The sequence below is a fragment of the Lissotriton helveticus genome, chromosome 1_1, assembly GCF_964261635.1.
Source record: "Lissotriton helveticus chromosome 1_1, aLisHel1.1, whole genome shotgun sequence".
NCBI lineage: Eukaryota > Metazoa > Chordata > Amphibia > Caudata > Salamandridae > Lissotriton > Lissotriton helveticus.
In genome coordinates, this window is record NC_136057.1 from 205,161,714 (window position 1) to 205,176,429 (window position 14,716).

General features: G+C 43.4%; 1 protein-coding gene across 1 annotated transcript in view; it reads left to right on the top strand.

Annotated features, from left to right (window-relative positions):
* The window catches only part of LOC144760234 (uncharacterized), a 303,345-nt gene that overhangs the window by 168,785 nt on the left and 119,844 nt on the right, over positions 1 to 14,716 (top strand). The window contains exon 15 of the mRNA XM_078646520.1: positions 10,871 to 10,987. Coding sequence (XP_078502646.1) covers positions 10,871 to 10,987 — 117 coding nt within the window. The remainder of the gene's footprint in view (positions 1 to 10,870; positions 10,988 to 14,716) is intronic.

The following is a 14,716-nucleotide window of genomic DNA, read 5'->3' on the forward strand; positions in this document are numbered from 1 at the left end:
GTAAAGGGCTTATTGCCACCAAAACACCAATAAAAATCTAGTGGCGATGAGCCCTTGTAAATATGCCCCTTAGAGAGGTTGCTGAAGAAAAGGAGCTAAACTGGTGCAGTGAGTGAGTGCGCTGGAGGAGAGGTAGTCAGCCAGAAGAGAGTGGAATGAAGAAGAGAGAGAAGAGAAGAGATGGTGAAAAAGTGGAAAATTCACCTTCAATTGTTGTTTAGTTATTAACAAGGACAGGCTGACTGATCATCAGTAATGTGTCTATTAATCTGTTAAAGCAAACACAAGGAGATGATAGACGGAGCGCTGAAACTTTTCAGACACTCACCCCCCCATCACAGATCTGGGTTTAATCCATCATCATTCTTTAGTTCACTTCGCCACCCCATTTCATACCCAGCTATATGCAAATCAGTCTTGACTCTGTGCCTCTTGGGAACAGTCCAGCCCGAACTGCCAAGCCAAGTCTTCCCTGAACAGTAACAAGCATCCTGGGAGATGAGGGGTAAAACCCCAAAACCGGTCCTAGGATGCCTCTTTCCAGTCTAGGGAGGTCCTGCCTGGCAGTTCCTGGCTCGATTGTTCCCATTGGGCACAGGGTCAAGACTGATTTGCATATGGCTGGGTTCAAACTGGAATGGCATGGTGAGCAAAAGAACGATGGATTTAGGCTCAGATCCCTGCACTGGGCTAAATGGATGACATTGTCCTGCATTCTGTCCATCAATTGTTGTTTTTGCATTTGTCACCCCGAGTGGGACGGAAAAGCCCAGACGTGGGTCCCGTGCTCTCCATGCCACTGGAGTCAAACTATCCGGGCGGAAGAGGGGTGAAACCCTCAAACCGGTTCTAGAATGCTTGTTGCCAGTCCAGGGTGGACCTGGCCTGGAAGTTCAGGCTGGACTTTTGCCATTGGGCACAGGGTCAAGAATGATGTGTATATGGCTGGGTTCAAACTGGACTGGCATGGTGAGCAAAAACATTATGGGGCAGATTTACAAGCCCCTTGCGCCTCTTTTACGCCGCCGTTGCGTCACTTTTGTGATGCAGCGGTGGCGCAAAAGACGCGCCATAGTGCGGGATATTTACAACGTGACGCATCTGGGAGAAGCGTCACGTTGTAAAGACCTGCGGCAGGAGGAGGCATTTCTGTGCAGGCAGGGACGTTCCGGCGCAGGAATGCCTCCTAAAGTGGCTGAGTGAAATCTACAAGATTTCACTCAGTCACTTTGGGGTCCATGCTGCGTCAAAACCCTGCGCCTGCTTGAAGCAGGCGTAAGGATTGATGCAGAATTAACAAGACAGGGCACCCCGAGCATTGCTGGAGCTGCGTCGCATTTGCAACACAACTCCAGCAATGCGCCGCCTTAACGGCACAGATGCGTGACGCATCTGTGCCGTTTTTGCCCCCTGGTGCGCCGCATTGTAAATGCGGCGCATCAATAGTGGCGGAGGCATGGCGCACAATAAGTGGCGCATCCCTGCTGATATGCAGGGATGCGTCACTTATTGTAAATCTGCCCCTATGGATTTAGGCCTAGATCTCTGTAATAGGGTGAACGTATGACATTGCACTGCATTCTGTCCATCAATTGTTGTGTTTGTATTAATCTGTTAAAATCACAAAATGCCATTAAAGGTTTTTGTAAAAAAATAAGGCTAGGCTGACACTGTATACAGGGTGTGTATGTTTAACCTTGTCCTAAGAATTTTTCCACATCTCCAGCTCCACCCTGGGAATAAGTGAGAAGCTGCGTAGGGATTTTGCTGTGTGAAGGGTTGGAGGCCAAGATACAATGAGCATCACCAGGTCTCATGGAAGGTCACATCCAAAAATCATTGCCATGTCAATGTTGCTCCTGTACCTTATCCTACATTCCTCTACATCACAGAGAGCCCGATTCACAGAATGAACTTAAGACTCAATCCTAAACTTACTACTATTTTGGTATTCACAGAATTCACTTACTACTTTTGGCATTCACAGAATGAATTTACTACTTTTGGCATTCACAGAATGAACTTACTACTTTTGGTATTCACAAAAGTTAGGATTTTGTCTTAAGTTTGTCTTAAGACAAACTTAAGACAGACTTAAGACAGACTTAAGACAAAATCCTAACTTCTGTGAATACCAAAAGTAGTAATTTCATTCTGTGAATGCCAAATGTAGTAAGTGCATTCTGTGAATACCAAAATAGCAGTAAATTTAGGATTGAGTCTTAAGTTCATTCTGTGAATCGGGCCCTCTGAGTTTGTCTCCTTCGTCCATAATCCATTCTTTTCTCCTAAACTGTGTCAGGGCCAAAGTCTGATGGACATTGTTGTGAATGAAGATGCTTTAATGTTGAAACTTGTTCAAACTTTGCTTTAATAAGATTAAAGTGTACAGGTAATAAGGAGCAGCAGGCGGGGTGAGAGCCAGGCACAGAACCAGCAGATCCAAAATCGTCTCTACAACTGACCTTTTCAAATGCTAACATTCCCCGCCTTTAAAGCATCACAAAGTGGAATGTGTGCAACGACATTCCATCCTCAGATGGTCACACACCTTCCTCCTCATTAATATACAAAAAAAAACTGATCCCAAAATACTACTAGAACAGCTTTCTATGACAGAACATATTCCCTCAAAATATAACTATAGCAGGTTTCTGTGACAAAACGGGCAACTCAACATGCATTCCTGTGTCTCAAACTTCTTTTTTAGCCCTCCAAAATTAAGACAGGTTCCATGATGATGAGCCAGAGAAGAAATCCGCCCATTTGAAACGCTCTGTCCACAAGATTCAGATTGGACACAATCATGCACAGTCCCTCCGGGACTTCCAGATACTCCAACATCCAGGCCAGGAAGCACACCACTTGAATCTTCCTCAGTGCCGCTGGTCACCACACCTTCTATCTGGCCTCCATAAACACGCACTGTGGGCCATATTATCAAGAAAGGGCAATACATTTTCGCCGCTTTTATCGGCAGGAAAGTGCCGCTAAAGCGGCGATAATGCGCTTGATAATATGCCCTTGTAAATTCCCATAGAAGCCCAGGTTCTGGTGTAAACCTGGGCTTCTGTGTTCTGTTCCATTCTCCGACTCAATAATTCTAATTGGTTTTGACCATTTGAGAAAACCTCTCCTGTGGCCCAGGGACAACTTCAAATGTACCAACTACCCCACTCTGACACTCTCAGGTGAAACACCATTTGTTAAAATATCCTCTATGGTCTTCCCAAACACGCCTAAAGCCCCTAATTTGTTTTTCAGACATCAAGGAGCCAAACATGTGTCAGGCTTATGACCTCCTGCTCAACAACTCAATTGGAAAATTCCTGTCTGAGTTCGGACTCGGAGATGTTCTGTAAATAAGAAAAATTCCGAGACAGGGTTTCTGCTACTCAAGGTCTCCATTAACTGCCAATTGCACCCACTGTTTTATAAAGTGATTGACCTGCTCAACCTTTTCGTTTACTTCAAGGTTCAGCACAGCTATCCTCTTGTGGCTCAAACCACATCTTTAATAGAGCTCACCAAACTTGGAACCATACGTTCCGTTGTCTAATACAAGACAGTCAGGTAGTCCCTACCTGCGACACACAGCTTCCAGAAAACTGATGATTAAAAACTTTGGGGCATATTATCAAGGGATTTATCTCCGCTTTTTTGGCTTTAAAGGCCAAGAAAGCGGAGATAAAATTATCTCCCTATCAGCAACAGGGTGCTAACACGCAAATTCGCATGTTAGCACCCTTTTTTTCTACGCTTCCCCTTGCATCTCTAATGAGATGCAAAGGGGGCGTTCCAGAGAAAAATAATAGGAGAAATGTTGTTAAGCGACATTTCTCCTATTATCAAGGATATCGCTAACCCTGTTCGTGATAAAAAAAGCAGCGCTAACCGCTGTTAGCGCTGCTTTTTTTACACCTGATATTTTCCTGACTTAGCCATGATATCCTATGGAAGGTGGATATCATGGCTAAGTTTGTGAGCCCCTATCATCAAGCTAACGCCAAACTTCGAGAGATTATCGTTGGTTTTCCAGTGATAATCTCTCATTTGGCAGTTAGCGCGAGGATTTTTATCACTTCTGAGATAAGCGTTGCTAATAGCACGCTATCTCAGTGATAAAAATCCACGCTACCCGGCAATAATTATCCTAACGCTAAGTGCGCTTAGCAATAATTATTGCTGGGGCTTGATAATATGCCCCTTTGTTACAGCTTCCACCAAACTTCCTCAAGGCCACTTAGAATAATAATCCACAGCAGCTACTGAATATATCTCCCTTCTGGTAGGAGCACTAAATGGACCTAAGATTGTATCCTTACGTTTTTGCCATGGCTCTTCCAGAAGCGCAATCAAAGATGGAGGCACTGCACGCAATTTGGCCGACCTATTACCTTGCACTACCCACAATGTCTCACCTTTATCTCTACCATTTCATCTAACTCTGGCCACCAAACATTTTTGTGGAGCAGGTATACCATGTGTCCCCCATGGCACAGGGAAACTACACCACTCCTCAACCCACAGGGTGAACCACCTTGTCACCTCTCATGAGAATGTCATTCGACCAAGCCAATTTCACTATTAGTCTTTGCAAACAACTTGATCTCTCTTAGCAACTCCCTCTGGTCTCATGTGGAAATGTTGTGTCACTGCAGTGCATGGCAATAGCTTCCTCTCAATCATGGAGTAGTTTGTGTCAAATTCCTGCAGAGGTCTAGATCTATACAACACTACCTACTCTATCAGATTATCGCTCTTCTGCAATACAGCGGCCAAAGCTCAGTAATTTGCATCCACGGACTAAGTGAAAATTTTGCCAACCACAAAATACTTCAAACAAGGAGTATGTACAACATTGTTCTTTAGCACTTCAAAAGGCTCTCCCTTGTTTTCCCCCAAACAAAGCAAACTTCAAATTTTTTAACAACACCCTGAGTGGTTCCAATTGCCCAGACTAGTTCTCTACAAAGTTTATGAGGAACTCTGGGGCATATTACCAAGGGCCTTATCGCCGCTTGAGCGGGAATTTTTCCCGCTAAAGCGGCGATAATTTTATCGCCCTATTACCTAGCTGTCGCTAACGCCAGTTAGCGGCAGCTAGTAGGAGATAGCGATCATATTGGGGCCCACTTTGCATGTCAGCAATATTTATCGCTAATGACATGCAAAGTGGGCGTGCCAAGATGTAAGCGACTGGAAACAGTCGCTAACATCGCTATCTCCTATTACCTACTTTTGGAAATAATCGCGCTAAGCGCGATTATCTCCAAAAGCTAACGCCTGCCCAGAACAGTTCTTAGCCATGTTATCCAATGGTAGGTGGATAACATGGCTAAGAGCATTAGCTTGGTAATGCATGAATATCGCTGACTTCACAGCGATATTCATGCATTTCGGCCAATTTTTATCGCTTAGGAGATAAACCTTGATAATTGCAAGGTTTCTAAGCGATAAAAATAGGCACAGCACGGCGATAAAATTATTGCCTCTAACCAAGCTTAGCGATAATATTCGCTTATTCTTGGTAATATTCCCCTCTATGAGTCAAGCAAAGGACATCAGTTGCTCCTTAGGTGCAGATCTGGAACCACCATGATAGCTTGAACATGGATGTCTTAGGCTTGATACCATCATTTGAAATCCTTTCACCTAAATATTCCACATTAATTACTCCAATTGACATTATTTTAAATTCAAGGTCAAACCCTTTCGGTGCAATGCCCGCACAACCTTTTTCAATCTTAGATCATGTTATTCCACGTTCTCTCCAAAACAAGGATATCATCCTGGAACGCTATAGCCCCATCTGTTCCCTTTGAAGTCTCTTTTGTAATTCTCTGGAAAACAGAAGTTGGGCATGCAAGACCAAAAGGGGTTTGCTTGTAATGGAATATTCTCTATTGCATTACAAATACCTGGAATCTTTTTTCAACTCCGTCTGGTGCTAAGCATTGACCAGATTTGCCCTTCCCACACTACCATCACTTGTATGGGAGCAACCTTTGGCTGTACACCCCTATGGTGTCATCAAGACTATGTAGATCAGCACTGAGGGCCCGATTCACAGAATGAACTTAAGACTCAATCCTAAACTTACTACTATTTTGGTATTCACAGAATGCACTTACTACTTTTGGCATTCACAGAATGAACTTACTACTTTTGGTATTCACAGAAGTTAGGATTTTGTCTTAAGTTTGTCTTAAGACAAACCTAAGACAGATTTAAGACAAACTTAAGACAACATCTTAACTTCTGTGAATACCAAAAGTAGTAAGTTCATTCTGTGAATGCCAAAAGTAGTAAGTGCATTCTGTGAATACCAAAATAGTAGTAAGTTTAGGATTGAGTCTTAAGTTCATTCTGTGAATCGGGCCCAGAGCCACAATTCCCTGCATTTTTAAGTGAAAGAACAATAGGAGCCACCCAGGGTGAAGAGAATATCATTCTTGCACATACCTTTCTGGATCTCTTCAGTTTGTTTCTATAGGAGAATGGAATGTTCCTTACCCTAAAATGGATGAACGCATTTTTCAAATTTATCCCCTTTCTCAAAACCTTTAGATTCTCCCAATTCATAGGCGAAACCTCTCTAAATTTCTCTTTGTTGTTTTTGAAGAAACTCATCAGTAACAATATAACTCTCACCACAACGCTAGTGATAGGCTGTAGAGAGTCAGAAATTCAATAATCTTTAACGTAAAAGCAGTACCTGAAAACTGTGCTCCCTTATGAAGGACTTGCAACAATCTCACCTCACAACACCCCAATAATAGAAAGAGACCACCGAGTTCGGAATTTGGAGGCAAAAATGGCACCCATTGGATGGAATGGAATGCACTGCAGGGGCACCGTGGTGTTTGGTAGACTTTTAAAATGCACCTGCAGTAGTAAAACGCAAGACGCAGGCTCCATGCAATACACTGATGCTTCTAGGTGCACTGCATCTGATAAAGTGTGTGTGGTGACATAATCACTGCCCAATGATAAGAGGGGCTCTACAATGAGACAAAAATGCATTCCAGTGGTGTCCGACCATATTGTGTATTTGCCTGAAGATGGGCTTGCGCGGCTCGGACTTTCGGGACAGGCTCCTTACTTCATTCTTAGGTGTTTCCAGGCTGTAGTGAATGACGTGAGTGTAGTTTTCTTTTTTCTGTGCACGTTAAAACAGCAGGAAGATGGGAGTGGTGTTCACCTTTGGCCAGATCATGTTCTCTAATGCCATTACAAGCACTATACTGTTCGTTGGATGTATGACGTTTCAACGCATGCTTTTACAACGCATGCCATTACGACGCAGGTTTTACAACGCAAGTCGTTACAACGACTTGCGTTGGGGGGCGCTGGATAGTGAGTAGTTTAATTTACTATTCCAACTCCAGTCCCCGTGGATAGTAGGGAAGGTGTTGGATAGTAATTAAACTATTCCCTATCCTAGAGCGCCCCCCAGCGCAATGCGTTGTAATAACTTGCATTGTAAAAGTTGCGTCGTAATGGTAGTGCGTTGTAAAAGTTGCGTTGTAAAGGATGTTCCCCCTGTCCGTTGGAGACTGATAAGCATCACCGGGCTGCTTTTAAGTCATACGACTAACACCTTTGAGGTCGCAACACTGGGGGGAATATTTACAAGGAATTTGAAAGGACTGGAATGCATTGTATTTACAAGGTATGGTGCATTTCTGTCCTTTCAGCTAGGCACACATTTTGCAGCCATGCTCCAATGCAAGTACCCTTGCACTATGGTGCAAGGGTGTCTGTGTTGTTGGCACGATTGTTTTCCCTGCACAAAAACAATCACGAGTGGGGTTTTCCTCTTTCTATGTGCGCTGCGGAATACAGCACAGCCCTACGGAAGCGCAAGACTTTGGCACTGCCCCAGGTTTACCTGACATCAATTTGGGGCAGCATCAAATTCCATTGGTGTTGAGTATGATCACCCACATCAAAACCCATGGAATGCCTCTTTCATGCAGAGTAAGGCAAGGCAGCGACTTGCGCTGCTTGCCTCACTCCATATCTAAAAGGCCATGAAAAGCCACACAGGGTGGCTTTACGTGGCCTTGTAAATATGACTAAGCCCTGCGCGCCCCCTAAACGTCGCAAAAAGTGGCGTTCCGGTGGTGCACAGGGCTTGTAAATATGCTCCTGGGAGTCACAACATCTGCAGAACTACATCAGGATTCACTACATTCCAGGTAGGTTTTTATTCCAGTTACATAGGGGGTCAATGCATCACCTTTCATTGCAGATAAGTATGTGTAAGTATTAAAGTTACACATTTTATGCTCTTAACCTTTTCTCAACATATATGAAAATATCAATGTAGGGAAAAGGTAAAAGTCATTAAAAGAGAAAAAACAGAACCAAAATAGTATTTGCCTGAAAAATAATAAAGTAAAGGCAATATAAAATTCATTAAATAAAAAATATAAATAAATGAAAGACATTTAAATAAAATAATATAAACATAGCAACAGTGTCATGGTGACAAAGGCCAAGAGGTCGAAACATGTTGAGTGCTTTCTGTAATGTCCAAGAAGTTATAAATTATTGAACTGATCTCCTTTGAGTGGGGTCTGTTTCTTGCAAAGTGAAAAGACCATGATAGATAGATAGATAGATAGATAGATAGATAGATAGAAAGATAGATAGAAAGACAGACAGACAGACAGACAGACAGACAGACAGACAGACAGACAGACAGACAGACAGACAGACAGACAGACAGACAGACAGACAGACAGACAGACAGACAGATAGATAGATAGATAGATAGCACTGTGGCGGGCACCACTGAGTGGTTATAGTTAGGATTGGGTTTCCATAGGAAATTAGGTTTTATATTTGCTAATTACTTTGGCACTGTTTGACGAATCTTAATGATAATTTCCACAAAAAATGTTAAGCCAACTCAGCTCCTACCTGTTAAGTTCTGTGGTGATCCGTCAAGAAGGGATTTACTAAGCCACGTAAAGCCACCTTGCGTAGTCTGTGTGTTTTTTTAATCCAGAGTAATGCAAGGCCACACAAATTGCTGTCTTGCGTTACTCTGCATTGAGGTGGCGTTCCATGGGTGTTCCCATGCATCCACCCATTGATTTTGACGCAATCCAATGTTTACTAATGTGAGTAAACATGAGATTGCGGAAAAATTGTGCGCATCCCTGACCAGGCGTAACAAGGAGAAATATCTTTATTTCTCCTTGTTATTTAAAGAGGAAAATGCCTCTAAGGATTGTTTCTGTGCCGGAACAATCCTACTTGTCACGCAGGCTTTCTTGCGCCATGGGACAAGGGTGCCTGCGTTGATGCTAGGCAGCACATAGTACACCAGCACAGGTAGAGAGCAGAAATGCACCATATCTTATTAGATATGGTGCATTTCTGTTCTCTCCATGTCATGCAATGCAGCGCAGCACGTTGTCTTGCTACTGTGTGTAACTTCTTAGTAAATCTGGCTCCAAAGAGGCTATTTTGACTTGTGTGATACAGGGCATCTCCCTTGCTGGGCTATAGACCACTGATCCTATATGTGTTAATGGTGACTTCACCACTGGAGCTGTAGTTACTAGTACCCTGATATCTGCATGGGATGCCATTAGATGAGCACCCCTGTCTGTGTCCACAGTCACAGGATAAGAGCCAGGATTGTGCCGCACACCTGTGTGAGAGCTGGTGGAGTGAGGCCAAGTAAAGGCCTGAAGGTAAACATTTGGGGCCTCATTTATGAAAAATGAAAACATCGATGTGTCACTTTTCACTGCGCTCTCCCTGCGACACTAACGATGCGTCATATTTACAGTATGACACATCATGTCGCAAGGAGTTACAGATACGTCAGTATTTCTGACGTATCTGTAGGCGCAAAAGTGACGCATTGCTGGAGTGTGTCACAAAAGTGACGCAACCACAGCAATGTGTACTTTCACCTGGGCAAGTCCCATGTTGTTAGTGCCTGCGTCAGTCTTACGCCTGCCATGAGGCAGGCGTTAGATTTTGATGCATTAGCGTCCAAGGAATGGCGCTGTGTCACTTCTATGACTCTTTCTTGCGTCAAAACGCCCCCATTGCATACATTATTGCTGGCGCAGGTATAATGTGGCGCAGGGGTTTACAAAGTGACGCATCTACCTAGATGCGTCACTTTGTAAATATGAAGCAACAAGGCACATTTTTTACTCCGCTGGTGCGTCACAAAAAGTGACGCACAAGCGGCGTAAAAGTGACGCAAGGGCTCATAAATAAGCCCCTCGGAACGTGTGCCTCTGATAATAATTACATCAGATTGATCTATTAATAGGGTTTACATTAAAATAGCCTGTTGAAAAGACATCAAGCCCCACGTGAAAGGGCCTGCGTCACACTTACGGCTGCCATGAGGCAGGCGTAAGGTTTTGACGCATTGGGGGCATAGAAGTGTCGTAGTGAAATCTCATAGATTTCACTGTGACTCTTCTACAGGGCCTTGTTACGACGGAACACCCACCCTGCATACATTATACCTGACACAGGTATAATGTAGCGCAGGGCTTTAGAAGGTGATGCATCTGCCTAGATGCGTCACCTTGTAAATATGTCGCAACGTGTTGCATGTTTTATGCCGCCGCAGGGTCACAAAAAGTGACGTAACGGTGGCGCAGGGGCTCAGAAGTAAGCCCCACAGTTTGGAATTTCCAAAATCCATGACAACTTTCCCAACCATAGCTCCTGGTTATTCCCAGGATAATTTAAGCGGAAGCCTCAAGCTTATTAAAGTGTTAAACAAAGCAAAAAGAAAAAATATTTGTCCTTATGATGTTACCCTTTTCCCTTGTGTGTTAACTTAAAATCCTCAGTTGTCTTCTCTTCCTTTCTCCTCCAGCTTTACTCCATCGACAGGTTCAGCCTGAAGCTGGTTCTCATCGGATGGGCAGCTCTCAATCTCTTTCTGGAATCAGGGACTGAGAACGCGCCAGCAGCGGATTCTGCTGGGGTTCAGGTAAGGGTCTTCACCCCCTCCCTTCCATTGTATGTCATTTAGAACATGCCCATACCAGGGTGAAATGGCGTCTGTTGAGGCTCTTTCCCTACCCCTCTCCTTATCTGTGATTCAGGACTTACCTGTAGCAGAGCCCATTCGATTCCAGGTGAGGCAATCCAAGCTATCTGTAATCCAGGACACCTGTAGCAAAGTGCCCTGGATTCCAGATGAGTCTTATCTGTATCAGTGATTCAGAACATGTGCGTAGTGTAGTGATCTTGAGGTGAAATAAGAGTAGAATTAGAATTGAAGTATTCTTTTATTTGTAACTTCAGGAGCAGGAGCGAAGGAAACATGCAGCTCAGGTGGAGCTGACTGCAGAATAATGAATCATAATATTCTTAACTGTACAAGGTTACAAAGAACACATTACCAAGTTCTACATACAACATTCTGTACATTACATACACAGCGTTCCTATAAAGGAATATGCCATTACTACACATCCCCCTTCCTTAATAAATTAACTGAAGAATAAAACCGAATAAAACAAAAGGAAAATTAAAAACAAACCTAACCTTAAAAACGGACAAAATCCTGAAGTTTCTTTGGAGTAACAATACGTCTTCCAATGCTAGTAGACTTGTTAACAGCATCACCATCAGAAACAACCGTAGGTTCCTTCGGAATTGAATCCTCTCCTGGTAGTTGAACTTGGGAATCAACACAACGCAAACCGCTCATAGTATGATTGTCAGCCAGAATGATCACCAGCATCAAAAAATCTGATCACATCTCCCCGGCACTCAAAGAACTCAAATGGCTTCCAGTAGAAATGCGAAGTAACTTCAGGACGGCCTGCCTAACCCACAAAGCCCTCCATACCGGCAAACCCGAATACCTGGCAAACAAACTCAAAAAAGCTGGTTAAGCCAGGAATCTGAGAAGCTCTAACTCCCTCCTGCTCATCCTACCTAAAACCAGAAAGAAAAGAACAGCGGACTGCTCTTTCACGGGAAACGCCCCTAAAATCTGGAACTCCATCCCCACGCACATCAGAACCATACCGTCCTTTGTGGAATTCAAAAGCCAACTCAAATCCTTGTTCCTCATCCGTTCCCTTGGCTGTGGATAACATGTAACAGACTGCAACACCAGAAATTTGTGCCCGCATTGAACCTTGATACCAAAGAAGCTCTGCAGTACATTTATGCAGCTCTTACTCTTACTCGTGGATTGTCAATACCTTTCATATGTCATGCCTTTGTTGATTATATGCGATTCTATGACTGTAAAGTGCATTGAACCCTTGAAACCAAAGAAGCTCTGCAGTACTCATATGCAGCTCTCATTGTGACACTCGCTGATTGTCAAAAACCCTTCATATGTCATGCTTTTGTTGATTATATGCTATTCTCTACTGTAAAGCGCTCTGTTACCTCTGGGTCTTGACAGCGCTATAGAAAACTTCAAAAACTAAAATAAAAATAAATTGTCACATCCCCTTTCACTAGAGGATAAAAATACATCACCCTGTGAAAAATGAGGAACCACTGGACCCTCCACAGGCATCTGATCATGCCCTTGGAGCTCAACAGGAACTCCAGACTCATCCTCATTGTCCAAATTGGATAAAACTTCCAACCACCAGTAATTGCGGGGCATATTACCAACGTTAAGCGATATTTATCGCTAACGATGCTTAGCAACGAATTTTTTAACGCTAAGCATCGTCAGAAATTATCGCAGATAAACCTTGCTATTATCAAGGTTTATCGCAAATGCGATAAAAAACGGCCGCAATGCATGAATATCGCTGAAAAGTCAGCGATATTCATGCATTACCGAGCTAATGCTCTTAATTTAATTTAATTTAATTGCGGGTTTATATAGCGCTAGGAATCGACTCCCGGAGGAGTATCTCCACGCTTCGACCGCTGGGGAACCCGTCCTGGCTCACCCTGAGAGATGGTCCCTGAAGGGTATCTCTAAGGTGCGACCAAGCATCCCCGGCAGTCTGGGGGGCCGTTGTGAAGATGAGGGAAGCTGATGCCCAGAGTTGCCGAGTGTGGTTTCTGACTAGAGTAGGCACCGAGGCGAGAATTATCGAGTCCGCTGACCCTGGTCCACGACCCTGCCGCGTCGGGAATCGAACCCTGGTCCCGGGCCGTTCTCTGCTTACGGGTCTGCCGCCTCTAACCAGTGAGCCACACTTCTCCACTTCTCCACTTAGCCATGTTATCCACCTCCCATTGGATAACATGGCTAAGAACTGCTCAGGGCAGGTGTTAGTTTTTGGAGATATTCGCGCTTAGCGCGAATATCTCCAAAAGTTAGTAATAGGAGATAGCGATGTTAGCGATTGTTTCCAGTCGCTAACATCTTGGCACGCCCACTTTGCATGTCATTAGTGATAAATATCACTGACATGCAAAGTGGGGCCCAAGATGGTCGCTATCTCCTACTAGCTGTCGCTAACTGGTGTTAGCGACAGCTAGGTAATAGGGAGATAATTTTATCTCCGCTTTCTTGGCTTTTAAAGCCAAAAAAGCGGAGATAAACCCCCCTGATAATATGCCCCAGCTTTCTTTAACAGGAGGACTCTTCTTCACACCAGCAACATCACCCGCTAAAGCAATGCAATGCAATTCATGTGATGAACAGTGCCATCATCTAGTTCTACCGTGTTCCTCATAACCTTAGTAATAACTCTTGGATCCGAAAACTTAGCTTGTAGTTTCTCAGACTTCCTACTTGACTTGCCAAAATACAGCATCAGTTTATTAAGCATTTTAAAGTCCAGTATGTACAGGACTAAACTGTGTTGCATCACACAAGCACCTGTTCCAATTTTAGTAACTAGGGGCCAAGGTCTAGTGGTGACTAGCTTGTACACACAAAGATACAACGGTATACTCAATGAGAGCTCTTCATGGACAAGAAACCTGAGTTCAAGACCTGGGAAACTAAAAGACAGACCACACACAAAGTGATAGGCCAAAACACACTTCGATCACCAGACTATGGAGCTGGAATACCTAGACTAGACCAGAGATGACATATGTGGTGCTTGTGCTGGAAGCAATCAGGACCAAGAGAAAGATGCCCAGCATTGTGGGCTGTTTTCCACGTATACAGCTGTTGTAAACTGTGTTCCCCAATTCCTATGGTGGTGGTTGAAGAGTTATTTACTTACTAAGCAATGTAAGTGTTTGCTGGTCTGAGGCCAGATTCATCAACACACTGAATGGTGAAATTCAGTCTTTGCAGCATGACTCCCAGATAAATGATCTTCTCTGAGGTTCACTGTATGTAAATTTGCCTCATAATTCCAGAAAAACTATTATGGTGCCCTGAAGACTTGACTGCATTCTACTATTCAGTGGGTAGATGGGCCAGACACGCATTGAGTTGCTCTGTGCTTTGCACCGTTTAAGGGTGATGTAAGATCTTCGCTATCAGTCAGTATGATGAATTTATATTGAATGTATTCATTTTAAATTATTGTTTTTAATTACTTTTATTTAATGGTTATATTATATACATTTCCTTTCATATATTATTTGTCTTTTGTTCCGATCGTACAAATGTTTTATTCATTTATTTAAATATTGATTATATATAAAGTTAATTGTGTAGACCATGGTAAGTTTAACTTAAACGGTTATTTATGTCACAGCGTATAGATAGATGGAATGTTAAGAGGTTAGGGTCTCCTATTAAATGACAAAGGGTGCTTACACATTT